At 41.2% G+C, this 27,884-nt stretch overlaps 3 protein-coding genes across 15 annotated transcripts in view; all 3 read right to left on the reverse strand.

The window, feature by feature from the left end:
* Positions 1 to 1,706: 1,706 nt before the first annotated feature.
* Positions 1,707 to 17,854, reverse strand: top1mt (DNA topoisomerase I mitochondrial). 4 transcript variants are annotated; one of them, XM_024374252.2, is made up of 23 exons: positions 17,742 to 17,854; positions 17,345 to 17,518; positions 17,066 to 17,123; positions 16,789 to 16,847; positions 16,504 to 16,570; positions 16,181 to 16,206; positions 15,948 to 16,070; positions 15,797 to 15,851; positions 15,618 to 15,706; positions 15,086 to 15,367; positions 14,276 to 14,391; positions 14,045 to 14,166; positions 13,780 to 13,902; positions 13,397 to 13,584; positions 13,099 to 13,243; positions 12,785 to 12,928; positions 3,891 to 4,076; positions 3,716 to 3,784; positions 3,455 to 3,569; positions 3,026 to 3,153; positions 2,690 to 2,784; positions 2,210 to 2,359; positions 1,707 to 2,073 (listed from the first exon to the last, which is right to left on the reverse strand). In XM_024374252.2, exons 2-23 carry the CDS (start codon positions 17,440 to 17,442, stop codon positions 1,971 to 1,973), a joined length of 2,541 nt encoding a protein of 846 aa, XP_024230020.1. In that variant the 5' UTR covers positions 17,443 to 17,518; positions 17,742 to 17,854; the 3' UTR covers positions 1,707 to 1,970. The 4 variants fall into 4 exon arrangements, with proteins under 4 accessions (XP_024230020.1, XP_024230021.1, XP_024230019.1 ...); XM_024374253.2 differs by having other exon boundaries at positions 17,345 to 17,480; positions 17,742 to 17,848; XM_024374251.2 differs by having other exon boundaries at positions 17,345 to 17,444; positions 17,742 to 17,834.
* Positions 17,855 to 19,408: 1,554 nt separating this feature from the next.
* On the reverse strand, positions 19,409 to 22,851 carry LOC112215319 (zinc finger and BTB domain-containing protein 14). Of its 2 annotated transcripts, none has more exons than XM_024374255.2 (2): positions 22,545 to 22,851; positions 19,409 to 21,330 (listed from the first exon to the last, which is right to left on the reverse strand). In XM_024374255.2, exons 1-2 carry the CDS (start codon positions 22,684 to 22,686, stop codon positions 19,979 to 19,981), a joined length of 1,494 nt encoding a protein of 497 aa, XP_024230023.1. In that variant the 5' UTR covers positions 22,687 to 22,851; the 3' UTR covers positions 19,409 to 19,978. The 2 variants fall into 2 exon arrangements, with proteins under 2 accessions (XP_024230023.1, XP_024230024.1); XM_024374256.2 differs by lacking the exon at positions 22,545 to 22,851 and adding an exon at positions 22,205 to 22,422.
* Positions 22,852 to 24,551: 1,700 nt separating this feature from the next.
* LOC112215320 (band 4.1-like protein 3) overlaps positions 24,552 to 27,884 on the reverse strand; it is a 120,317-nt gene continuing 116,984 nt past the window's right edge. For all 9 annotated transcript variants that reach the window (XM_042298770.1, XM_024374257.1, XM_042298771.1 and 6 more), the window contains one exon: positions 24,552 to 26,211. Coding sequence is in view for 1 of the 9 variants with exons in the window: in XM_024374257.1 (XP_024230025.1) it covers positions 26,206 to 26,211 (6 nt within the window). In the remaining 8 variants the exon portion in view is untranslated. The remainder of the gene's footprint in view (positions 26,212 to 27,884) is intronic.

The following is a 27,884-nucleotide window of genomic DNA, read 5'->3' on the forward strand; positions in this document are numbered from 1 at the left end:
TGACTATGTACAGCTGCAGCGATCAGTTAGCTGCTCAGATAGCAGATGTTTGAAGTTGGTGAGGGAGATAAAAGTCTCCAACTTCAGCGATTTTTGCAAAGGCGGCCAAATGAGGTGTTGGCTTTAGGGATGATCAGTGAGTTGTGGTTAAATACAATTAAGAACTAGGTTGAGCTGCAACAGAGTTTGAGTTAGGAGGCATGAGGATATTCTGTTCAGACATAAGCTAGTCAGAAGTTGCAAAAAGGGCCAAACCAAAGGGCCACTTTCAATGCGTACAGGGTTACAGGCAGTCAGGCAGCAGACAGAATGCGGTCTGGAGGAATTTGTCCCACATTTCCCGTCTCTGTCTTTTTGAGGAGCTGCACACAGAGTTTTGATGTGGCGGGTTGTAGTCTACCGACCACAGTCCTTTGGGGAACCACATGAGTCTGGCGTCACTAGGGGCTATCGCAGCAGTACTCATGCATATGAAGAGGAAAATAACATTCACATCAGCACTACTGACAAATGTAAAAAGCTGTCAAACTATGGTGTCTTTTTCACAGACAACACATAAAAAAGGATGTGTGTAAAAAGACCTGACGATGAAAAAAAACAACTGTTGTATCACATTGTCTTGTAGCTCAAAAAAATCTCCCATGACAGTATACTACTTCATGCCAGTTGCACACTTAACAGGACAATGTTTCATACAACACAGAGATGAAACCTTTTAAATTCACGCACGTTCTTTCGCCTGGTGAGATTTAACCTACGCTAACAAGGCTGGTAAAACACAAGACTCCAATCCAGTCGGTATGACTAGAGGCAGGTTGTGAGGATTGCAATCCGAGATGATAGAATTGAATTTGCCATGCTAATACAGCCCATCGCAGCGTCAAACCGCATAAGACAATATCAATTTGGGTACATTCTCACATCTTTAACTTGTTGATTTATTGATATTTAGTTCTCTTTATATACAGTTTTAAAATAAACACAAGATGTAAAGTCACAGCTGGATATAGGCATCTTTCTTTATATATATGACACTAATATATTCATAACCTCACTTTATCAAACCTTTCAAATGTATTTATAAAGCCCTTTTTTACAGATGTAACAAAGTGCTATACAGAAACCCAGCCTAAAACCCCAAAGAGCAAGCACTATTAATCTTAACCCTCAATTTAAAATGGCCTATTATATCTAGATATGAATCATAAATCATGTTCTGGGATGTACCTCTGCTTCTGTAATGGGAAATTACTAATGTAAAAACCCTAAATGAAACATGTAAAGTGCTGGTCCCATGTTTCATGAGCTGAAATAAAATCTCAGAAATGTTCCATGTGCCCAAATTTGTTAACATCCCTGTTAGTGAGTATTTCTCCTTTGCCAAGAGAATCCAGCCACCTGACAGGTGTGGCATATCAAGAAGCCAGTGGAGGCTGCTGAGGGGCATTTCTGCCTGTAATAAAACTCATTGGCTGGTCCAGGCTCTCAAAAGCATGAGCCAGGACCACCTACTTGGAAGACAGGACCAGACAATGAGTTTTCCCCCACAATGGCTGCTCTCCTGCGCAGTCATGTGAAATCCATAGATTAGGGCCTAATAAATGTATTTAATTGACTGATTTCCTTCTATGAACTAACTCATTAAAATCATTGTTACATGTATAATTTTTGTTCAGTATATTCATGAGTAAGGCGTCAACAAACACTTAACATATCAATGAAAAGGTATTTTATTTCATACATTTACAATTGTTAACAAAGGAAACAAGTCTTAAACACAAAATGTTCCTTGTCTATTATAACTGATTAATTCTCACCAATGTGCGCGTTGTCAAGTCAGAAAACAAACACTGCTAGTAACCAACAACAAATAAAGATCTAAGTAGTTGAAATTATAAAGGGAACATAAAAATAAGTAACAGAGGAAATGAAACAACGCAAAATCTGTCTTGCTGACAGGGCGACACAGCTCAAAACTGAAAATCTTCTTCAGTCATATCAATAGCCCAAGCAAACTTGTCTCTTTGGGTTTTGTTGTAAATCTTCTCGATTGGCACATTGAATTTCCTACACCTGCCATGAAAATAAATGTAAAGGTCATTCACATGCTACAAAAATACAAAGTGAAAAAAGTATATTTTTAGAGGGCAGCAAGTGTTGTGGAACAGACAGAGGTCAAGGATAAATGTTAGGCTAAAATGGTGGTTACCAGGCCACTGATATCCTGGGGTCCAGGTAGTTGAGTTTGGATGTGCCCAGAGCGATGACCTTGTTTTCCTCCCTGTCAGTCATCTGCAGCTGGAGTTTCTTCAGCTGTTCCTCCAGCCTCTTCACCACAGCCTCTTTCTTCTCAACAAGCCTGGAGAGAGCAGGAGACCAGACCGTGGGTCAAATGTTATAATATATAAAAGTATAATTATTTATCTGTGCTTGATTGAGCTTGCCTGGCTTAAATTTGACCAACAGAATGATCTGATGTTAAAACAAGAGAGGCTCAGTAGCCTAACAAGCACCGCAGTAGCAATTTGAAATAGCCCTTCCAGCTGCCATTGTAGAAGTAGTTTATAGGTTATGAAAGGTCAGATCCACTGGCTGTTATCCTACAGTGTCAGTAACAGTAGAGTCAAATGACCAACTGCAAGAGTCACTAATTTCACTGGTCAGTTTCAGCCTATCAAAAAGTACTCACTTCCTGGTCCTCTCAGTTCCACCCCTCTTGTGCTCTTTTTTGGCATCTTTCAGCTCCTTCCTGGCCACATCTAACTGTTGCTGCTTCTGCGCAACCTGGAACAATAAAACGGAGTATGTTAGACAATGATTCACTGTTAAAGGGAATTGCTGTACATGCTTATATGGCAATAAAACAAAAAAATAATCAAGATAATGGATCTGAACATTAGACAACATTAGACAATATTGCAAAGGAGCATAGATGGTTTTAAAATGGCACTATAAGAAGCTCTAGCTACTAAATAAACTGTCCAGGGAAGAAAAAAAATACACCATTCATACATATTCCAGTTACCTTGTCCTGCAAGTTTTGCATGGATTTCTCAAATGTCTTGGGTGCTGCCCTCTGGTGGTTACAGAGAATGGCCACAGCTCTGTTGGCTCGGTTATAGGACAGCAGCTTCTCCTCCAGACTCATATCAGCTGAGGAGGAAAACAGGCATGTCTTTCAATATTGTACCGTCTTCACTATACATCTGCTTGTTTCACAGCTTCACAGTTAGAACACAAGTGATAAGGTCCGAGAAGCCAGTGTTGTTTGGAGGATATATTAGCATGGTGGTGGTTAGGCCCGAGACCAAGTCGAGAAAAACAACTAGGGCCACGTATGTCACAGTGGGTAGCCAGAGCAGAGCGGAGAAATCTTGTCAGCTATTCTAAACTAGATCTACAACAAAAAAACCTGCACTGAGTGTATTGATGGTGTAAACGGAAGTGGACTGACCAGTGGTGAGCTTGTTGAGCTGTTCTTGCAGAGTGGTGGAGGCGTTGAAGGTTCGGAACACTTTGGCTGTCAGCCCCGGCATGGACTGGTTCAAGTGCTTGTTCAAGTAGGTAGTCTGCCAAACAAACAACAACCAAGCGTAACTGTATCTGCAGAGCTAGATAAGCCTACTGTGTGAATCACATAGCTAGCTAGTCATTATTTGGGTGACACTCAGTTTAGAGCAAACATGAAATAACCAGGTGCTGGTCTTCAACTTACATTTATTCTATCAAACAGGTCATCCTCAGGCTCCTTGTTTTCCATGAACAGCTTCAGGTTCTTGAAAACCTGTGTACAAATAATGTCTTTGCACATTAAAACAGATATTTAACCCTTGACACCCCATAACAACGGAGGAGTGAAGATGTAACAGATGCTAGACAGTGCTGCTCACCCTGCCTTCCACAGGCACCTCATTATAATAGCGAATAGAGTCTTTGCCCAGGAAGTCAAACTCCACCATGAACTCCTGGCCCCCCTTCTCCTGGTGCAGGGTGATGTGTTCCACTCTCAGAGAGCAGCAGCCCACCGTGTCCGCTGTCTCACTCTCCTCCTTCTCATTCCCCGCTCGCAGGGCCAGCTACATTCACACACATGTTAGTGAAGGAGATGTACCCACATGTACAGTATACAAGGTAGGGTTGGGTAATATTAGCATATTACCGTCTTGACAGCCTTCGTTGATGCCGGTGACATTGTCATGTGGCAGACGACGGTTTAGCCAATTTGAACATGACTGGCGGTGAGCACGGAGTCGGGCAGCACACAAGTCACGTTCCGAGTAATTATTGTATTTCTATTTGCTATCGCCTATTTCAATGCATTCGGAAAGTATTCAGACCCCTCAACTTTTTCTACAGTTACGTTACAGCCTTATTCGAAAATGTATTAAATAGTCCCCCCCCCCCCTCCATCTACACACATTACCCAATAATGACAAAGCAAAAACATGTTAAGAATTTTAAAAAAATTTTTAAACGAAAACCGAAATCACTTAAAAAAACAAACAATGTTAGATTTTTCTTCTTATTTAAGGCATAAGCAGATAAAAAAAAACAACCTGCAAAAACCACCAATAGTTAACAGCAAAAATAAAAGTGACATCTAAGACAAAACAAAAGTGTTACAGAAGTGTAAAACCACCAAAATTACATTTTTATTTTATTTTTATTTCACCTTTATTTAACCAGGTAGGCCAGTTGAGAACAAGTTCTCATTTGCAACTGCGACCTGGCCAAGATAAAGCATAGCAGTGTGAGCAGACAACACAGAGTTACACATGGAATAAACAATTAACAAGTCAATAACACAGTAGAAAACAAAGGGGGGAGTCTATATACAATGTGTGCAAAAGGCATGAGGAGGTAGGCGAATAATTACAATTTTGCAGATTAACACTGGAGTGATAAATTATCAGATGGTCATGTACAGGTAGAGATATTGGTGTGCAAAAGAGCAAGTAAATAAATACAGTATGGGGATGAGGTAGGTGAAAATGGGTGGGCTATTTACCAATAGACTATGTACAGCAGCAGCGATCGGTTAGCTGCTCAGATAGCTGATGTTTGAAGTTGGTGAGGGAGATAAAAGTCTCCAACTTCAGCGATTTTTGCAATTCGTTCCAGTCACAGGCAGCAGAGTACTGGAACGAAAGGCGGCCAAATGAGGTGTTGGCTTTAGGGATGATCAGTGAGATACACCTGCTGGAGCGCGTGCTACGGATGGGTGTTGCCATCGTGACCAGTGAACTGAGATAAGGCGGAGCTTTACCTAGCATGGACTTGTAGATGACCTGGAGCCAGTGGGTCTGGCGACGAATATGTAACGAGGGCCAGCCGACTAGAGCATACAGGTCGCAGTGGTGGGTGGTATAAGGTGCTTTAGTGACAAAACGGATGGCACTGTGATAGACTGCATCCAGTTTGCTGAGTAGAGTGTTGGAAGCCATTTTGTAGATGACATTGCCGAAGTCGAGGATCGGAAGGATAGTCAGTTTTACTAGGGTAAGCTTGGCGGCGTGAGTGAAGGAGGCTTTGTTGCGGAATAGAAAGCCGACTCTTGATTTGATTTTCGATTGGAGATGTTTGATATGAGTCTGGAAGGAGAGTTTGCAGTCTAGCCAGACACTTAGGTACTTATAGATGTCCACATATTCAAGGTCGGAACCATCCAGGGTGGTGATGCTAGTCGGGCATGCGGGTGCAGGCAGCGATCGGTTGAAAAGCATGCATTTGGTTTTACTAGCGTTTAAGAGCAGTTGGAGGCCACGGAAGGAGTGTTGTATGGCATTGAAGCTTGTTTGGAGGTTAGATAGCACAGTGTCCAATGACGGGCCGAAAGTATATAGAATGGTGTCGTCTGCGTAGAGGTGGATCAGGGAATCGCCCGCAGCAAGAGCAACATCATTGATATATACAGAGAAAAGAGTCGGCCCGAGAATTGAACCCTGTGGCACCCCCATAGAGACTGCCAGAGGACCGGACAGCATGCCCTCCGATTTGACACACTGAACTCTGTCTGCAAAGTAATTGGTGAACCAGGCAAGGCAGTCATCCGAAAACCGAGGCTACTGAGTCTGCCGATAAGAATATGGTGATTGACAGTCGAAAGCCTTGGCAAGGTCAATGAAGACGGCTGCACAGTACTGTCTTTTATCGATGGCGGTTATGATATCGTTTAGTACCTTGAGTGTTGCTGAGGTGCACCCGTGACCGGCTCGGAAACCAGATTGCACAGCGGAGAAGGTACGGTGGGATTCGAGATGGTCAGTGACCTGTTTGTTGACTTGGCTTTCAAAGACCTTAGATAGGCAGGGCAGGATGGATATAGGTCTGTAACAGTTTGGGTCCAGGGTGTCTCCCCCTTTGAAGAGGGGGATGACTGCGGCAGCTTTCAATCCTTGGGGATCTCAGACGATATGAAAGAGAGGTTGAACAGGCTGGTAATAGGGGTTGCGACAATGGCGGCGGAAAGTTTCAGAAATAGGGGGTCCAGATTGTCAAGCCCAGCTGATTTGTACGGGTCCAGGTTTTGCAGCTCTTTCAGAACATCTGCTATCTGGATTTGGGTAAAGGAGAACCTGGAGAGGCTTGGGCGAGGAGCTGCCGGGGGGCAGAGCTGTTGGCCGAGGTTGGAGTAGCCAGGCGGAAGGCATGGCCAGCCGTTGAGAAATGCTTATTGAAGTTTTCGATAATCATGGATTTATCGGTGGTGACCGTGTTACCTAGCCTCAGTGCAGTGGGCAGCTGGGAGGAGGTGCTCTTGTTCTCCATGGACTTCACAGTGTCCCAGAACTTTTTGGAGTTGGAGCTACAGGATGCAAACTTCTGCCTGAAGAAGCTGGCCTTAGCTTTCCTGACTGACTGCGTGTATTGGTTCCGGACTTCCCTGAACAGTTGCATATCCCGGGGACTATTCGATGCTATTGCAGTCCGCCACAGGATGTTTTTGTGCTGGTCGAGGGCAGTCAGGTCTGGGGTGAACCAAGGACTGTATCTGTTCTTAGTTCTGCATTTTTTGAACGGAGCATGCTTATCTAAAATGGTAAGGAAGTTACTTTTAAAGAATGACCAGGCATCCTCAACTGACGGGATGAGGTCAATGTCCTTCCAGGATACCCGGGCCAGGTCGATTAGAAAGGCCTGCTCACAGAAGTGTTTTAGGGAGCGTTTGACAGTGATGAGGGGTGGTCGTTTGACTGCGGCTCCGTAGCGGATACAGGCAATGAGGCAGTGATCGCTGAGATCCTGGTTGAAGACAGCGGAGGTGTATTTGGAGGGCCAGTTGGTCAGGATGACGTCTATGAGGGTGCCCTTGTTTACAGAGTTAGGGTTGTACCTGGTGGGTTCCTTGATGATTTGTGTGAGATTGAGGGCATCTAGCTTAGATTGTAGGACTGGCGGGGTGTTAAGCATATCCCAGTTTAGGTCACCTAACAGAACAAACTCTGAAGCTAGATGGGGGCGATCAATTCACAAATGGTGTCCAGGGCACAGCTGGGAGCTGAGGGGGTCGGTAGCAGGCGGCAACAGTGAGAGACTTATTTCTGGAGAGAGTAATTTTCAAAATTAGTAGTTCGAACTGTTTGGGTATGGACCTGGAAAGTATGACATTACTTTGCAGGCTATTTCTGCAGTAGACTGCAACTCCTCCCCCTTTGTCAGTTCTATCTTGACGGAAGATGTTATAGTTGGGTATGGAAATCTCTGAATTTTTGGTGGCCTTCCTGAGCCAGGATTCAGACACAGCAAGGACATCAGGGTTAGCAGAGTGTGCTAGAGCAGTGAGTAAAACAAACTTAGGGAGGAGGCTTCTGATGTTGACATGCATGAAACCAAGGCTTTTTCGATCACAGAAGTCAACAAATGAGGGTGCCTGGGGACATGCAGGGCCTGGGTTTACCTCCACATCACCCACATTGTACAGTGGTCTGATGCAATAGGAACATTTGGGATTTCAGATGAAATACAGCGCCACAAGCCAATCGGATATCTCTCACCACCACCCCACATGCACACAAAGCATAGTCCACTACCCAGAGTTCCCTTCATTGGCCAATACTTCACCCACATCACTCTGCTCCACAAAATTCAAAAATGGTCCCCAAACCTTTTCAAAAGGTGTTGTTTACATATAGGTTATCTTTTCCATAGTTGGGGAAATGTCATATTGCCTAAGCCATTGGGCCATACATTTCCCCAAGCCATTGGGCCATACATTTCCCTAAGCCATTGGGCCATACATTTCCCCAAGCCATTGGGTCATACATTTCCCCAAGCCATTGGGCCATACATTTCCTAAGCCATTGGGCCATACATTTCCCTAAGCCATTGGGCCATACATTTCCCTAAGCCATTGGGCCATACATTTCCCTAAGCCATTGGGCCATACATTTCCCTAAGCCATTGGGTCATACATTTCCCCAAGCCATTGGGCCATACATTTCCCCAAGCCATTGGGCCATACATTTCCCCAAGCCATTGGGCCATACATTTCCCTACGCCATTGGGCAATACTAAGCCCGTTCACACTTTCCCAGGCAAGAGCTATCAAGCGTTTTGCTTGCAACAAGCACATATCTGTAAGTGTTTATACTTGGTTCTTTAGATGAGGTTTGATTGGGTATAACCCCAGGATAAACACTTTGGGATGGAGAGGCAATTTTACTGATACTATTTGGGATATCATATGTGATACCTCTAGGGTTGCAAAGGGTCGGAATCTTTCCGGTAAATCTCCAGACATCTTCCATGGGAAATTAAGGCTGGGAATTTTGCTTAAATTCATGAAAGTAAGCTTATAATCAGTGAATTTTTTTTTATGGGATACACAAGGAAATTCTAGGTCTTGTGGCATGTTTTGGTTAAACTATCCCCAAGTCACTGGAATTGCAACCCTCTGCATGCACAGTGCATTCTCCCATCACATGTACAGCTGATTCTCAAGATCTTGCACACTAATGTGATGCTATTGAGCCCACACTACTACACTGTCTGAGCCAAGGACTACATGCTTTCTGGTAAGTTTTGATTACAATACTGGGTGGGGTGAAAATATTTTATACGACATACATGATTTTTTAATGACTGGTAAATAGTAGCCGACAGCAAAGTGTGTTTAAATCATTTCTAACTTGTTAACAATTTCTGCTCAATTATTATAGCTAACATGTGGGTTTTAGCTTGCTTGAGCCTGCTAACTGAGGAGTGTTAATTCACCTGTTTCCATACATGTTCATTTTAAAACATTTCTTACAAAGGAGTGGTTTAATCTAACTGCTTAACTATTTGTTTTTTTTTTGCAATGTTTTTAAAACTTTTTTTACAGGAAAATGCCACAGGCACTATCTGATGTGTGGAGACATTTCACTGCAGCTAATGTAGAAGGAAAGCTGTGTACATTTGCCAAATCATGTGAAGAATGCAACAAAGATGCAGAATCATCTGGCCAAGTGCATAAAGTTCTCTCAGCGCTCACAACAAAGGCTTCCCATCTAGTACAAGCTGAAGTCTGTTGTATAAAGTATAGGTCAAACTGCTGTCCAATGTATTCTGTAAAACTTGTATCTTGCAGCCATTTAGGTTGGAAGCGCCATTTAGGTGGGTCACCTACTAAAATAGAATCGGAATATATAAGAGATGCTGGAGCATGGTCAGAGATGAAAATGTTAACGTAAAAACAATATTCAAAATTTAGAGCGTAATACTGCTGAGAACATAATAATAGTTGATTTGGGAATAGGTCTAGTGAGTGCTAGAGTAACAGGAGTATTCCACATGATCTGGGTATTTTCTTTCCAAATCTCTATTAAGTTTAAATCCTTCATAAAATGCTGTATGGTTTTCCTAGATTAGGTGTGGGAGTAGTTTGAACCTGAGGTGCGATCTTTAACAGGATCTAAAGTGCAATTAAAGTCACATGCAACAATATAATTGTGGAAAGGTTTAAAACCAAATCATTAAAGAATTTAGAGTCATCTTCGTTGGGACCATATGCATTAAAACTGCTCGGACAGCAAGGTATTCCATATAATAATATATCTGCCGGCGGGATCACAAATTGTTCACAATATCTGATATGGAATGGACTTCTGGATAAGAATAATAACTCCCTTTGCAGTGACCTGCCCAGGCCTCTTCTTGCATATCTTAGGAATGTCGTCAGATAATAGATGTGATTCTTGCAAAAATATGATCTTCGCCTGAAGTTGTTTTAATCTATTTATTACCCGTTTTATTTAATCCCCTACAGTTCCAGGATGTAAATGTCACCTTAACACTATGAGTCATCAAATTTACCAGGGTCACTTGAACTAAAACATTGCCCCATAAGAGCAGCAATAATATACCAATAGTCCTGTTACCACCATAAACAAAAACACAAAGGACACTTTAAAGCACATCACAATGTACAAAAACACTAACAATCAACCACGAACGTGTGATTAACCCTCTTACCCCAAAGTCTTTAACAGACCTCCCCCTCCCAGTGACACTCCGTATAAGGAGCTCAGATCCACAGACACGTGAGGAGCCAGCTCCGCCTCGGCAGTTTTTCCCACTTTGTACACCTTCTGCCCCGCCATTGTCATTATTATTATTATGTTCACCATTTAACAAAGAACCAAAACAAAATACCAGGAGTGAGCCAGAAAATAAGACCTCGGTGATCTAGCCTCCTATAGGCCTAAATAAAACAAACCCGCACCAGGATGTTCCAATGCATAAAATAAAAGTTTCATGGTACATAAATGTATAATAAGACTTACTTGTAAACTGGCCATGCTATTATAGTTGAATAGACAGTGCTACCATGTTACTAGATAACTAACACGGTGAACTGGCTCAAACTTTAAATACCTGTTAAGACAAAACCGAATGCAACAGTACAAAAAAAAATCCCCCAAAATAGATTAAAGTTTAACTTTACGTTGCCATTGCCTCTTCTTCAGCGTTGCTCCGATTCCACACGTCTGCCTAGCTTCTCAAGAAACTGCTTCCCCTGGTGTTTCAGGCGCACTGGAAAGATGATTCCATACCGGATAGCCTTAGCCCGTAGCCGCTTGACACTGTCCAAGTGTTTCTACTGCTTGTGGATTTCCACGGAGAGATCTGGGAAGAACATCTCTGCAAGAATCGGCAAGTTCCCTCACTTTCGCCAAGGCTACATTCACCACATGCATCTTATCTGTATAGTTTAAGAATTTCATTACCAGAGCCTTCGGGGGTACGCTGTGGTTGGATTGTGGGCCAGAAATGAGCTCTCTCAATGATCAAAGGAGAGCAGAGTGGCTCCATCCTCAGAGACTCGGGAAGCCACAGCTATAGGAATGAGCAAGCATCGCTCCCCTTTCCCCTCCCTGACCAAGGGTAGTCTTCCCCAATTGCGCAGTTTGGCCAGGAGGCCTCATCTAGGATGAGTCTTGGTGGTTTCAAACTTCTTTAATTTAAGAATGATGAAGGCCACTGTGTTCTTGAGGACCTTCAATGCTGCAGACATTTTTGCACCCTTCCACAGATGTGCCTCGACACTCTATGGACAATTCCTTCGACCTCTTGCCTTGGTTTTTGCTCTGACATGCACTGCCAACTGTGGGACCTTACATAGACAGCCTTTCCAAATCATGTCCAACCAATTTAATTTACCACAGGTGGACTCCAATCAAGAAACATCAAGGATGATCAATGGAAACAGGATGCACCAGAGCTCAATTTCGAGTCTCATAGCAAAGGGTCTAAATACTTATGTAAATAAGTTGTTTTTTTTGTGTGCAAAAAAATAATAAAAAAATAAAAAATGTTTCTACTGTCATTATGGGGTAGTGCGTAGTTTGATGAGGGATAAAAAAATTAAAAAAAACATTTTAGAGTAAGGCTGTAATGTAAAAAAATGTGAAGAAAAGAAAATCCAGGAGTCTGAATACTTTCCAAATGCACTGAATGTTATACAGAACGCAAGAGAGGAACTTAGTCTAGACAAACTGAGGATTCCACCAAAGCAGCGCAAAATGTCCATTCAGAAAATACTCTCTCAGATGCATGGGCCTAAACCTATTAATTGCTTTTATAAACAGACATTTCCTAACTATCTTACATCTAGCTGTTTAAAAAAAAAAGGTAGGCTATATTCCCTTCAATAGGTTTTGAATATAACTTTGGGCTATACGATTTCATCATTGTATGCATGCATGGCTTTCTCGTCAAACAATGAATGAATCTGGAGTTCCAACTCCAAAAGTTGTTTGAATAGCCTATAGACTATTAGCAAGGGGACAGAAAATGAACCATCTAAAAATGTAAGGTAGCAAAAGGGAGTGAACAAACATCAACAGCCTATAGAAACACAGAATGAAAAGTTAAAAATCAAGTTTAAGCTCATTTAGAAATAAATTATCTGTGTGGGGTGGAAAAAAATCCTGACCCTCCACGCAAGGTTGAAAACCAAAACGGCCAATAACCCATCCTCCTACTAAGCACATCATGAAAGCTTTAAGACAAGTAAAAATGAAGAACAGTAGCCTATTTCCCAAATATTCTAATAACCTAAAGATGTTCTGTCCTAAAGTTGCCGCTTTCAAAAAGAACAAGAATGAACAGAGTCTACAGGGGTGGGGGGGATACCATAGTACATCACCATATTCTATGAGTACATAATCATGATGGGACAAATAAATAATTCACCCAATCCTAGTACGTACACATGAGTGTTCTACAATATGTGTTTGAGATGACCTAAAAGTGCTTGCATTTTGTTAACCACACTGCGGTAAGATAGTTGTGAGGTCTGTACCTTGTCGATGAAGTAGAGAGCCACTCCTCTCTGTCTGGTCTTCATCTCTCGGTTCTTCCAGTCCTCACGGTACAGCCTCCTGATGGTCTCCACCTTAAGCTTGAGTTTACGAGCCACCTCGTACTTCTGCCAGTCCTTCTCCCCCTGAGCACAGAGAGAAAAACAGTCTAAGGCAAACTCTGAACTACTGGCTTGATATGTACGCCATCTTTTTACTGAGTTCAGTCTTCAGACTCTTCTCAAAAGTTTGGGTTTGTTTTTCCACTAAAACAACCCCACTGAGGTAAACGAAGGTGAAGAGAAAGGCTCCGTACCTTGAGTTTGGAGCTGGGGTTGAGCATGACGTACTTGAAGTTTCCCTGGACGTTCTCCACCCAGGAGGCTAGCCAGGTCACTGTGTTGTCATGCTGCACCTTCCTCCACCTGTGGCCCTTTGGGGCCACCGGAATATTGGAGCCTCTGGAAAAACCAAAACACTATTTATTTAGCTTATTGCCTTTCGGCACATATTTGCAGTTTAAATTTACTAGTTAGGCCACTAATTCCCAATTAGGAGTTCTATAAAGTTATAGTGAGGTTGTTTGTTCCTAGTGCTCTCCTGGGGGCCCTTACTTGCTGCAGTTGATGGTGATTTCCTCTGGCTGGATCCTCTTCTTCAGCTTGCCCATCTTGGGGTGTTCTCCCCGGCCACGGAACAGCCCCGGAGGCTCCACACGGAAGTTCCCGATCTTCTCCCGGTGACCGTCCAGCTCACAGAAGCCATACTCCTCAGTCAGCTTGTTGTTCTCCTCTTTCAGGACCTAACAGAAGCACAATCCAAAGACTTCCAGATTTGCAGATTTGTGACCTCAAAAAAAGAATATATATGTTGGGGATTCACTTGGATATGCAGAATGAAGTACCAACAATTAAATTCAAAGCAAGTGGAACAATATACTTCAATACTTACATAATGTTATAGATGCAGCTCTAAGCTCAATACTTGGCTAAGTTACCTGTTTCTGTTCTTTAGTCATAGCCTTCTTCTCCTCAGACTTATCCAGGAAGTACTTGTTGATGTGTGTGAAATCACACTTCGACAACTTCTTGATCTGTTCCCTCTCCTCTACTGACATTTCCTGTTAGGTAAAATCCTGATGAGCTCAATATCAACCGCTACATTGACCTTCATTCTTACACAAAACGCTGCTTAAAAACTGTGGTTGTTCATTGCAAAACGCAAGTCTCGACTCAAGGCTATACTTAATCAGTGAGACTAACCTCTCTCCAGTCGGTGAAGAAGTTCTCCTGGAAGGAACTCTTGGTTGTGTACTCATGGTCCAGCATCTTGGCGTAAAACGTGGCTACTTCCTCAGCAGGCAAAGTCAGTTTTACAGGGTTCCCTATGAATCACAGAACGTTGAATGTTAGGTCTGCTTTGCTGTAAAGCTAAAACGAGACAGGAAAACTATGAGGATGAGTAAGATGGATTCATGTAGGGTGGTAACTCACCATTGTAAAAGAAAGACACGTTATTTGGTAATGGTTCGTATTCTGGTGGGAAAAGTGGACCTTTGTGTTCCAACGTGGTCCATTTGTTCCCGTTGTTGGAATTACCTTCCTCCCACCTGACAACAAGCGTATCGCAATGTAATTACAGTACAGAAAGACAGAAAAGGTTTGAAGGTTTAAAATCTAATACAAGTGAGACAATGCAACATCGCCATACCAGACCTAGCAAAAGTAATGTTAACTAACGTACCCCTTTACATTAACAATGTGTGGCTAGCTCGGATTAATCTTCCAAAATGGCATTACCCTGGCTGTCTGCAATGTTTTGACAAATATAACGTTACTTAGCTATACTATTCATGCGTGGTTTGGAGTAAGCTACTGTAAGATCAGCTATTTGCCAGCTTTAGCCATCGTTTACTCACCTGGCTTTGGGCTCATGCTTAATCTTTACATTAGTTCGGTAAAATCGTAATGAGTAAACCGCAGAACAACTTCTATTAAATTTCACCGAATGACATATAAAGTTAGCAAAAAAAATGCTGTATTTGTTCATTCCAGATTACCAAGAATGAATGAGATTCACAGGCGCCAAGGACTTTCATAACGCTGTCAAAACAATATACACGTGTTGAACTATTAATACTGTCCCCCTAGAAACAAACGATTGTTAACGGTTCCGGCTACAAATGAGCGTAATATTATGTCAACCACTATAACGGGGAAAATGTTCGAAAAACAAATATAAATTCAGTCAAATATGATGCTTGCCCATTACATGCAATACAGAGTAAATAATTGCGCAATTACCATTTCCATGTACTGTCCTCCCCTTCTTTTTTCCCACCCTTCTTGGTCTTCCCATCATCTCCATCTTTTTTCTTCTTCTTAGATTCCTCTTTTCCCTCTGGCTTATTTTTACGTTTCTTTTCATCGGTTGTCTTTGTGTCTTTACCACTTCTATCTTTTTTCTCCCTTTCTTTCTTGGCATTCTCCTTTTTTATGGCAGTTTCTTTTTTACTGTCACCTGTCGGTAGAACATCAGTTTCACATGAATCTTTGCTCTTCCTCTTTTTAGAGTTGCCATCGGAACTACAGAGAAAATAAAATGAGACTTTAATCATGACTTTCAAATGAAAACTATTTAAATGGCAAGAGAAAATGCTTTTAAATAAAGCTTTGTGGAAATGTACTATAAAATCCACCATAACACAAAGCATGGCCATTTGGCACATATTTGATATTGTCATTAAAATGAACAACGCAAAAAAGTTGGTTCACTCAGAGCATAGCATATTTTGAGTATGAAGCATTTTTTACTGTGGAACTTAATGATGTTCACCTGTTAGCTGATATTTCCCCAACTTTTCTCTGCTCAGGATTTCTCTCGTCTGTCCCGTGGTGTCCCTTTTTGCTACTTTTAGATTTGTGCTACATTGACATAATAGGTGAGAAACAAGGCAAGCAACATCACCAATAACATTGATAATTGAAAATAACAATAAATGGTTAGTCAGTTACCTTGTGTTTGTTATCTTTTTGTGAATCCCCAGTTTTCTTTGATTTTTTGTCAGACCTAGTTAAAGAGAGAAAGGCAATTTACCCCAAATCAGGTGACCGTTTTTGTCAATAAATAAACTCATCGTGCAATAAAGGGTCAATTGTAGCCTACCTCTCCATATCTGAATGCTCAATTGGTGCAAACAAGTCAACTTCCTGTAACTCAGTCTTGGTCACTTTCCTCTCATCTGATTCCGTGTGCTTGGCAGAGATATTGTTGTTTAAGTCAATGGTGCTGAAAATAAAATAAAACAAAATCACCACCTTTGCTTTCCCTCCGTTCACATTCAAGAATATACTTTCACTTTTGGGGGTGAATGATTTGAACATCAGAGAAAAACGTACTTCTTTTCAGAAGGTAGTGATGCATCCTGTGAGAGAAAGACAGAAACCCCATGAATAAACATTATCCAAAACATGTTTTGCTAATACAGGGATATGCAGTAACTAGGCCTGTGTATATCATGTTATAGCAGAGAGGAAGAGGTGAAGCGAGAGGTTTCTCTCACACCAAAAATCTGTCCAAAATAAGACCCATGCGTTTCTATGGGCTTATTTAGGACCTAAACTTGTCGCCTGCCTTCCCAACCTTTGGGATGACTCCCATTGTTAGGGCGGAGACATGAGCATCTTGTCATTATGTACAGATCTCTGGTGATGGTTCTTACCATGGCTACACTTTTGGTCTTCACATCTGCATGGTCATTCTCCGAGACAGCTTTTAAGCCCCCAGAACTGACAAAGGAAAGACAGAAACAAATGCATTGTGAAAACAAGATGAGATCAGATGATCGCTTAACAAGTTGACCACTGATTTAAATAAAACAGAACACATCGGAGAATACTACACCCTTCATTGTGAATGAAGACATGTAAGTGGGAGATTGTAATTTAAGGGCGATTTCACATATCCCCTGTATGAAAATTATCCTAATAGATCTGTCCATACTCACCTTGTGATCTTCGGCTCCTGCAGAGGTTTACGAGGATGCTTAGAACTGGAGTGCTTCGACTATGAAATAAAATTATCATCAGACATGCACACGGCTGAATGGTCTATTTTACTGTAAGGCGTGTCTGTGTTAGTGATTGATTAGGAATGCCTGGCGTGTATCATGCGATATAACTGAGATGGTGTGTGGATCTCATGCATGCTGCCTCCGTCTGGTCTTAACTTTCATATAGTTGACGTTCCACTCTCCAAACACTCCAAATGGTGCATTACATTACCTTGTGCTTCAGCTCGGTTTCCTCTTTTTTGTCCCTTTCCCCATCCTTACTCCTCTTCCTGTGTTGGACCATAGGGAAGTGTGAATTTAGCTTTTTATAATAATCCTGATTTATATTCATATAAAAACAATGACCTCTTTGTAATGGATAGGCTCTATTCTACTACCTTGTCACTGAGAATAGTAACCTCAATGATACACATCCACCCCCAAACCCAATTCTATCATGATGACAACCTGAACTAGGACCAGTGGTTTGAGGTATCTTCAGGAAACTCACCGGTCTGTTGGGCTCTCATCAATCTTAGACTCTGATGCTGTTCTTTTCCTGCTGGATGTTTCAGCCCCTCCATGTCCTTCATTGTCTTCCAGTTTCATCACTCAAATTCGACCGTAGGTAGCGTTAACAATTAAGTCTTTAAAGTAGACAATGTTCTATCAAGTTGAATTGTACCTGTATATAGTTATAATATTGTAAAGTTTTAAACACACATGAGGTCGAATTACGGATGGTTATTTGTAGATCAATTTACAATGTCACGATTTCACTGATTGGAGGGTCGATAATCTGGCAATATTACTCGAAGTTCATCCACAAAACACGTTCATAAAATTGTCCAGTTATTTTATTTCATTTGAAAAATGCTAACATATCTGAAAGTATTTGCATTCTTTACCTGTAAACAGAGTTGTCCGTGTTCTCAATTCACAATCGTGCCCATTACACTCTCGATGAGATTGAGAACTCATGACACCTGAAAGTTTTCAAGTACCAAAAGCGACCTACTGCGCATGCTTGAACGCCCAGGGTCAACCATAAATCCAGCCAAATAACACATTGACAAACATTTACAACGAATAGTGTATGTTTAAAACTTGCTCAAATATAAAGTTATTAGCAAGGTCAGCAAATAGATCATAAAAAAATGTGACACAATGACTGAATAGATCTAACATAGCCTAGTCTTGATGAACACACTTTAAAACAGTGATGGAAAAAAGCCCCCAATTGTCATACTGTAGTAAAAGTATAGATACCTTAATAGAAAGTTACGCAAGTAAAAGTGAACGTCACCCAGTAAAATACTACCTGAGTAAAAGTCTAAAAGTATTCGGTTCTAAATATACTTAAGTATAAAAAAATAAATGTAATTGCTAAAATATACTTAAGTATCAAAAGAAAAAGTATAAATCATTTCGAAATTCCTTACATTAAGCAAAGCAGACGGCACCCTTTTCTTGTTTTAAAAACGTACTGATAACCAGGGGCACAAGTCCAACACTCCGACATCATTTACAAAAGATGCAGATCAGAGGCAGCAGGGATGACCACATGTTGATAAGTCTGTGTAGTAGACCATTTTCCTGTCCTGCTAAGCATTCAAAATATAACAAGTACTTTTGGGTATCAGGTAAAATGTATGGAGTAAAAGTACATTATTTTTTTTAGGAATGTAGTGAAGTAAAAGTAAAAGTTTGTCAGAAATATAAATAGTAAAGTACAGATTCCTCAAAAAAAATACTTAAGTAGTACTTTAAAGTATTTTACCTTAAGTACTTTACAACACTGCATTAATAGTGGTGTTGGGGAAGCTACTCTGAAAAGAAATAAAATATAGTTAACTAAAGTCCAAACTACTTAGTGATGAATTAGCATATCTAAATCTCAAGTCATAGACTACAAACTGCAAGAAAAGATCACTCTGGATTCAGATGTTTTTAACAGAATGTGTCATTTAGCCTATTAAAAACAAAAACTGTTTCAAGGGAGAATTAGGCAGGTCTGATGCTGAAAAATAAAGGAAATTCTTGCCTACTTCCCCTATATTTTATTTTAGTAAAAAAAGTAGTGTGTAGTTCCAGTAGTTAGCTACACTGCTACATGGTAAACCAGTAGTGTGTAGTTCCAGTAGTTAGCTACACCGCTACATGGTAAACCAGTAGTGTATAGTTCCAGTAGTTAGCTACACCGCTACATGGTAAACCAGTAGTGTATAGTTCCAGTAGTTAGCTACACCGCTACATGGTAAAACAGTAGTGTGTAGTTCCAGTAGTTAGCTACATCGCTACATGGTAAAACAGTAGTGTGTAGTTCCAGTAGTTAGCTACACTGCTACATGGCAAAAAATAAATTAACTACTGAAAACCCAACCTATATTTTTATTTAGTTCAACTACCAAAAAGCTACTGCAAAATGTAGTTAAATGACTAATTGAACAATATGTAGTTCACTACTTCCCAATACTATATATTTTTTGGGACATGTCAATCCATGCAAACATAGGCTAGTCTACACAAATTAAAGCTATAATGTATTTCCCAAAATAATTAAAAAGACAATACATTGATGATTTGTTGGCAGTTGAGGCTACCATGTTTATTAAAGCAACACATATTTCGATGTCAATTACAGTAAGACTTGTGTATGTGATGCTGTGGAATAGTTAACCATCAAAAATGTTGTGGTTTATAACCATTTTTTTCATACATTTTTACAAATCAAACATTTAATTTCCAGTTTTTCTTGATAAAACCAGTACTGTATAACAGCAGTAATATATTGACAACCAAAACCGAGTAGAGGAGTAGTCGTAGCATTTATATCCATAACGCTGCCATAACATTTACACAAACATATTTTAATTAATACCCCCAAAAATGAGTTAACCATTACAATATAATCAAGTGCGAGAAAGCCTAAATCACGTGAAATAAATCAAAAAATAAATGAATGCAGTCAAATCCTATCTTTTTTCACTCTGTTCTCGAGAAAAATGATCAACATCAAATCTATCTGATTATTGGAGTTTGTCGGCCTCCCAAAAAGAAAATACAAAATGAAACATCATCAAAAAACTCAGATTGTCCTCAAGATGTCCATGACCAGTAAGGTAATGTCACAAAACATTGTGTGCTATGAGCACGCTATGGAGTCCAGTTGTTGCTCGGCCTCGGCGGCCATGGCTGCTGCCTGCAGCTGTTCAGTTTCGGTCTGCAGGGCGCTGGGCGGCATCTGCTTCCTCTCGCTGTGCATGTTGTTTTCATGTCTCTTTAGGTCTGAGGCTTTAGCAAAGGCCTTGGTGCACGAGCTGCAGACGAAAGGCTTCTCGCCCCTGTGGCGCCTCTCGTGGTCCTTCAGGTGGGACTTGTGCTTGAAGGCCTTGTCGCACATCTGGCAGCCGAAGGGACGCTCGTTGCTGTGGACCCGCTCGTGCTTCTTGAGGTCAGGCGCTCGGATGAAGGACTTGCCACACACGTCGCAGCGGTAGGGCTTGAAGCCTGTGTGGATCTTCAGATGCTCCTTCAGGTGAGCCTGGGTAGTGAAGGCTTTGCTGCAGATTTCACAGATGAACGGACGTTCGGCCGAGTGCAGCTTTTCGTGTTTCCTCAAACGGTTCTCATCGATGAAGGTCTTTCCACAGATCTGGCAGGCGAGCTGTTCCCGTTGGCCGTAGAGGAGGTACTCAAACTTCATGTCCGTCGTGGCTGTGGTCCAACCGGGGGGCTGCTCGTCCTTCACCTCGCCGATGCTGTCAGCGAACGCTAAGGTTGTTGTGGTGTGACCCGCCAGGTCTTTTTGCTCTGTGTCCAAGGGTTCCACGTCCTGGTCGTAACAGCTCACCTTGTGCACGTCCTCATTGGCAGGAGGCCATTCTTTGAGAATGGCCTCCGTTACTCTCAACGCCGTGTTGGGCGATTTGTCCAAGTCGTGATTGGTCATCGGCTCTTCCACAAGGTCGTCAGTAGGAGTGTCGTCATGGTCACCTAGCACCTGCAAGTCGTTATCCTGGCCCAATGTAGGGTCATCAGTAGGGAGAGCCATTTTGAGAATATCACAGGGAAAGGGTTTGTCATTTTGGCCGTTCCTTTCTTCAGTGGACATGTCACGCTTCTGTGAACAGAGTTTGTCCAGAAAACGGATTCCGAGTATTTGGCCTGAAGAAATCATCAAATTCACGTCCTTTATCTTCACAGAAATCTTGGCCGTGTACATGTAGTTCAACACCTCCTCGAAGATGTCTGAGCGGATGAAGTCGATTTCTATGACTGAGGAGTTGTCGACTTCATGCTTCTTGAACAGCTTTTTGAAGTAGTTGCTACACGCTGCCAGCACACAGCGGTGCGCCCTGAACTTCACATCTTCAACCACCACCGCGATGTCACAGTGTTCACCCTCCAACCGTTGCTCATTCAGTATCTTCAGGAAGATGGTCTTGTGTTCATCATCCATGTACTTCACGGTCTCTGACATCTTGGATTGATATTCTGGAACAATATAAAGAATGTTGTTAGATGTCTGTGGATACATTTCACTCGGAACCATTGGGAAATAAGCCTAAAGCAATCTGGTCATAATATCCTAAAACATTAACCACATTGCGAATGATTAGCTCCTGCACTGTGTGTGTCATGGCCCGATATATGATGTTTCTCTGGATGACACCATCATGGCTGTTGTGGGGCAGAATAATGGGCTGACTTAAAAAGCTGTTTTGTTTGATCATTTATTATCATATCAACCTAATACATGTAGTAATCTATGTGGATAGGAAAGCGTTACTAGTAGCCTATATGCAATGATATGTATTCCGTTTTAGGATTTGTATGTATTGTTAGGTATTACTACACTGTTGGAGCTAGAAATATAAACATTTCGCTGCACCTGCAAAACATGTGTACGTGACCCATAGCATTTGATTTGATTATTTAGATAACTAGTTTACCATCCCCTCCCGACATGGATCACATGACCAGAGGGAAATAGGCACATTGTTGAATCATTTCATTTCATGTTTTTTTTTTTAACGAAATATAATCAATAAATCAAGGTTTGTGGTGGCCAAATGATTTTAGTACATTCAATCTAGGCAGATACAATCGCCCATCAATTGAATGTCTTAGACTTTGATCATTTTCAACCCAGAAAATCATAAATTATATAACGTTGCAAATTTAAATTGGCTACATTATGAATGCATGCTTGCATAGCAATACATCTCAATGTCGTATAGCCAATTCATTGGCAAATTAATTTGCATGCATACAGTAAACCGATTGGGAAAGCTAGCAATATAGCTTTAGATTTGGGGGAGTGTAACTAACGTTAACTGGCTAACGTTAGCTAGCCTATTTTGCTCACCTTTAGCTAGCTATTAGCTATGCTTATACACGTATTGTTTTCAACAGAACATGAATACGATGCTGCTTTTGGTTGTAAAATCGTAATTTATGTCAATGACAACACAACAATCTGTCTCATTCTGAACGGTGGGGAGAGAAGGGTGGTGTATCTGACTAGCCACAAGCACGCGAGGAAGCGCCCGTAACACTAACATGGAAAATGCCCGAGCAGCCATGAACTCTCCTGAAATGACGAACTCGAGCTTTTGCTGAAACCGTGAGCGCGCAGGCATCTTGGTTAAACATTATGCAATATTTCGGAAATCGATCTGATTCGCTAAAAAAAATACGTTTCTTACCTGTAGAACAATATGTCGTCCCCTTGAGAACGTCTCCGATATATGTCAAGCAGTCAAAAGGGAATAATACACTTTGTGTGTTGTTGGCCTGAGGACGAGCATAAGCGGAAGGACGCGCTGCGCCAGCACGGAACTGCAGCATGCAAGTGACTATGCGCGTACGTACGTCAATTGTAAATGTTTCCGCCTGCGCTCAAAGCGTAAATACAACACAAAAAGCAGAAACCACATTGTGCTTACGCAAATTACTGATAAGAAGTCTCTGGAGCGCGAACCTAGAAGGAAAACGGGAGTAGATTTGGGGCGCGAAAGCTACTGTCACGAGCGGGAAGCGAGTGCGCTTTTTATCGAGATTCTACAGAGCGATTCAATAATTATTCCGTGCAATCAGAGTCCTTGGTAGTCCCTACCCCCATTGAAGTTCATATTTAAAATGGTTAAGGTAAGGTTCGAGGTTAGGGCTAGATAAGGATTATGGTTAGGGTTTAGGGTAGGGACGTCTCAAGGATCTCTAATAGCACTGACCCTCAATCATTTTAGCCAGTTTCACCCACTGAGCCGAACAGGTGTGCACGTTCGGCACGGAGTGTCAAATTGGAGCATTTGACATGGCCCACCGATAATAATTTGATGAACTACCCCATCAAATATTGATTTTACAACACCGTTTTAATAATTATTGATCCATATCGAGAAACTTTTTTTTTTTTTTTACAAGGAATGTAGCCCTAAATGGATTTATTAGGCTAATTTCCATTTTCTTATGGTCCTCAATTGTAATGGGATGTTGGATATCGGCTATTAATGATGCCATGGTTCCCTTTAGCGGTATTCTAAATGTATATGCCCAAATTACATTAAAGCAATTTTCTTTCAGTCTCTACTGCAATGCAATAATTAATGCTAATTGGAGATGCCACCTTGCATAATGATTCCCTGTTTTATATCTCAGAGATGTTAATGTAATATTTCAGTAAATGTAATTTGGTTATTTAATAATGCTGCACATCTCTTGAAGGTTTGGATTGCACCATCAATAGATAATTGTCATGGTTTGTGTTCAGAGTTAGAATAGTGAATGTGATGCTTATACAGCCATTGGCAGTGGGCACTATGGCCCCATCTGCTTCATGCCAGAGCAGCTGTGCCTTCACAGTTGACTTCATGTTCCATTGGTGTAGTTGCACTTTGAATTAGAGGAAAGCCAGATTCAATATGCTCTGAAAGGTCAAATCTGTAATTGAAAATACATTGTGGCTACTGGGTAGTCAACAACTGCCTTGGCCTAATGATCCGTTTAAAATACTAAAAACAATTTTGTAAAGCCGAAGACACATTTGAAACATTTTTATATAATGTATAACTTCAGCAAAAACACTTAACACTTGTACAGTACTGTACACTCCAACACATCTATGGTTCAAAAGGCTAACTTCACGACAAACAGTTATAATCATCCAGCATCCTTTGAGCAGGGGGATCACAAAGCAGCTGAGGTAGCACTCCTAGGTAGCACTCCTACTCCGAGATGCTTCTTGAGTAGACGCCCTAGTTTCTGACTGGTTAGGTCCCTCTAGACAATACTGTTGTGGAACTGAATTATCATATTACATTTCAGTTTCCCCACCAAAACACTGCTTCTCAAATGCGTAATTCAAAGTAACTGTCTTGTTGATGGACATTTGGCTTGGTTAGGAACATTACTAGTCTGTCACACACAACCAACGTGATTGACACCTTAACTTGCAACACATGACTGTAACCGGACTCTGCACTTGTGTTCAGTGAAAGTACAATCGGCCATTTTGTCACGCCTTTCCTTCTAATGGTGTTCCTTTTGTTTAATAACTAGTAGCTTGTTAGAAGAAACAAGAGAGTAGTGGGCTAGTCTCACTCTGAACTGGTTGGGATACTGTAAATGGCTTCACTGTAGAGTTTATGAGAGCACAACCACCAATACATTTTCAGCGAATGGCAAAAAAAATAAAAAAAATAGATCCAACAAACTGTATTTATCCATTTATTTATCTTGTGGGAAACACATTCAACAAGGACGGTTTTCACAGCTGATGATTTGAAGAGGTGGGATCAGAGGCATCATGATCCCAATATCTCTGAGGGGTCACTGATGACCGAATATATATATATATATAATGTCTTAATATTCATTCTATAAGACACTGCTAATTATGTATTCTCATCCCAGTGGATGATATTGAGGGAGGCATGTGCCACCCGATAGTGCCAGCTCAAGTTCGATTGGGCATGATGCCTCTGTGTGGGAGAAACCAAGCACACAAACACACACTGCAGGCTTGTACTTGAGGTTGTTGTCTGCCCATTCTGCACAGTTTTAAGGCTTGGATGTGCCACACAGGGATGAGGAGGATTCTGGGTAGGACTTAAAGGAACCCCCCCCCCCTCAAAAAACAACAACATTTTAAAAATGTTATTAGTCCATTGTTGACATAGTCCCAAAATGTTTTGCTTGTCAAATACATTGACTTTGAAAATACAGAAATCATCCCTGTATGATGCATTTTGGACCCTGTGACGCAACACGCAGCACCCTGTGATGCAAAATGTTTCATACAGGGATGATTTCTGTATTTTCAAAGTTACATATCTTGAAAACTTGATTGCTGACAAGCAAAACATGTTGGGACTGTGTCAACAATGGACGAATGAAACAAATACCAAAATATTGTTTTTGGGTGGAGTTTTCCTTTAAGAATGTGTCTAAACAATTATGTATCTAAAATTGCATCATACTCCCTATATAGTACACTACTTTTGACCAGAGCCCATATGGAATAGGGTATAATTTCAGATACAAGCCAACAAGAAAGTATAATCCACAGTGTGAAGACACATACTGTATAATAAGGGGTTTCTTAATCACCTCAGAGGTCACAGTAATGGAGTCTGTTGAACTTTTCCTGCTAACTAACGCTTCTACAATATTTTGCCTCATCATCCTCATCCTCACCTTGTAATTAATGAAAACCAAATAAGCATATTTACAAGTAAAAACAACAAAATCATCTTTGAGGATGAATGACCTACTAAGCAAATGCATGTACCAGTACCATAGATATTATTGTTGTCTTTTTAAAGGGAAAACTCTTTGTAAAATTGGATAAATCAGCATTTGGGATAAATAAGGGGACTTCTGACAAGATGAATGCCACATCTATTGCGTGGATAAATATTGTGCCATCATAGCCTACTATTATACATGTTTCCAAGTGAGCAGTTTGATAATAAATACAACATAATGATCTATACTATCTTAACTCTCATCACATACATTCTTCAACCTTTGAGTCTGAGTTTACAGGTCAAGTGAAACATGTAGAACTTTTGATATATTGTTATTTTTTCTTTTACAAAAATGCAGAATTGTTCCCTTTTCATGCAGTATACATGTTCCAATGAAGGTAGCTTTGGAGGTCTGTGTTTGCCAGTAGTGATGGTGAGTGAGTGAGGGAGTGTGGGTGGATGAGGTTAGTTCAGTAGTGGTTGGATGCAGTATTAGTGTCTGCTACAGTGGGGTGCTGTCTGTTGGCAACGCCACTATCCTGCTTGCGTCCCGTACTCTGAACAGCGTGAAGTAACGTTAACAGAATGCTCCCGAAACGTTGGTGAACCCGGTGACCCATCACACCTGGAAGAGAGAGAGTATCGTTACAGAGCACGTGCTTAGATGAAACAGATGAACACTCCCATTCTTGTTGAAGGTACATATTTTTCAGAAGGATGGAAAAAAGGAAATGTTTTATGTTATTGCAGCTGTTATGATTGAAGATAAGAAGAATAGCATGAGAGAGGTCATGTGAATATCAGAGGTCGTGTGAATACCAGAGGTCGTGTGAATATCAGAGGTTGTGTGAATATCAGAGGTCATGTGAATATCAGAGGTCGTGTGAATATCAGAGGTCGTGTGAATACCAGAGGTCGTGTGAATATCAGAGGTCGTGTGAATATCAGAGGTCGTGTGAATACCAGAGGTCGTGTGAATACCAGAGGTCGTGTGAATACCAGAGGTCGTGTGAATATCAGAGGTCGTGTGAATATCAGAGGTCGTGGCAATGCCAGAGGTCGTGGCAATGCCAGAGGTCATGTGAATATCAGAGGTCGTGTGAATATCAGAGGTTGTGTGAATATCAGAGGTTGTGTGAATATCAGAGGTTGTGTGAATATCAGAGGTCATGTGAATATCAGAGGTCGTGTGAATATCAGAGGTCGTGTGAATATCAGAGGTCGTGGCAATGCCAGAGGTCGTGGCAATGCCAGAGGTCGTGTGAATGCCAGAGGTCGTGTGAATGCCAGAGGTCGTGTGAATGCCAGAGGTCGTGTGAATCGCAGAGGTCGTGTGAATGCCAGAGGTCGTGTGAATGGCAGAGGTCGTGTGAATACCAGAGGTTGTGGGAATGGCAGAGGTCGTGTGAATACCAGAGGTCGTGGGAATGGCAGTCAATGTTTTGTTTGTTATCAGCAGAATGACCTTTTTCATCTAAACCAACACTTATCAGACACAGATTCAGACAAGCTGCATGCTAAGACATGACCATTTATTTTAAAGGGTTAATAGACTAGACAGCCTCTGCCAAGCAATATGTCTCTACTACAGCGTACAGAAACTTTGACAATAAGAAATGTAAACTGGTGTCTTTCTTGAGCATCATGCCCTAATAACCAGAAAGAGGGAAAATAATGATATAATGTAGACCAACACACTCATCAAGTAACCCCTCGTTTGATAGGAATGAGACAAACTGGCAGTATGAAAACCAGTACGCTCTGAACACTACCAGAGATAACAGAGATAATTATATAGACAATCAAAACCAAATGTGAAATTTAGACAAGACAGTAAGAAATAAATAGCAAACACACAACGTTTTAATTGCTTATTGTCAATAATGGTATGAGAAGCTGAAAGGAAATGCAAACATTAGCACGAATAACATTTCCAGAGCAGCCATCACAGGCACAGAAGCCAGCCATGGAAGGCTATAGAGAGACTCCATACAGTATATACGGTGCCTTGCGAAAGTATTCGGCCCCCTTGAACTTTGCGACCTTTTGCCACATTTCAGGCTTCAAACATAAAGATATAAAACTGTATTTTTTTGTGAAGAATCAACAACAAGTGGGACACAATCATGAAGTGGAACGACATTTATTGGATATTTCAAACTTTTTTAACAAATCAAAAACTGAAAAATTGGGCGTGCAAAATTATTAAAAAGTTTGAAATATCCAATAAATGTCGTTCCACTTCATGATTGTGTCCCACTTGTTGTTGATTCTTCACAAAAAAATACAGTTTTATAT

Source organism: Oncorhynchus tshawytscha, linkage group LG16 (assembly GCF_018296145.1).
Source record: "Oncorhynchus tshawytscha isolate Ot180627B linkage group LG16, Otsh_v2.0, whole genome shotgun sequence".
NCBI classification, from domain to species: domain Eukaryota; kingdom Metazoa; phylum Chordata; class Actinopteri; order Salmoniformes; family Salmonidae; genus Oncorhynchus; species Oncorhynchus tshawytscha.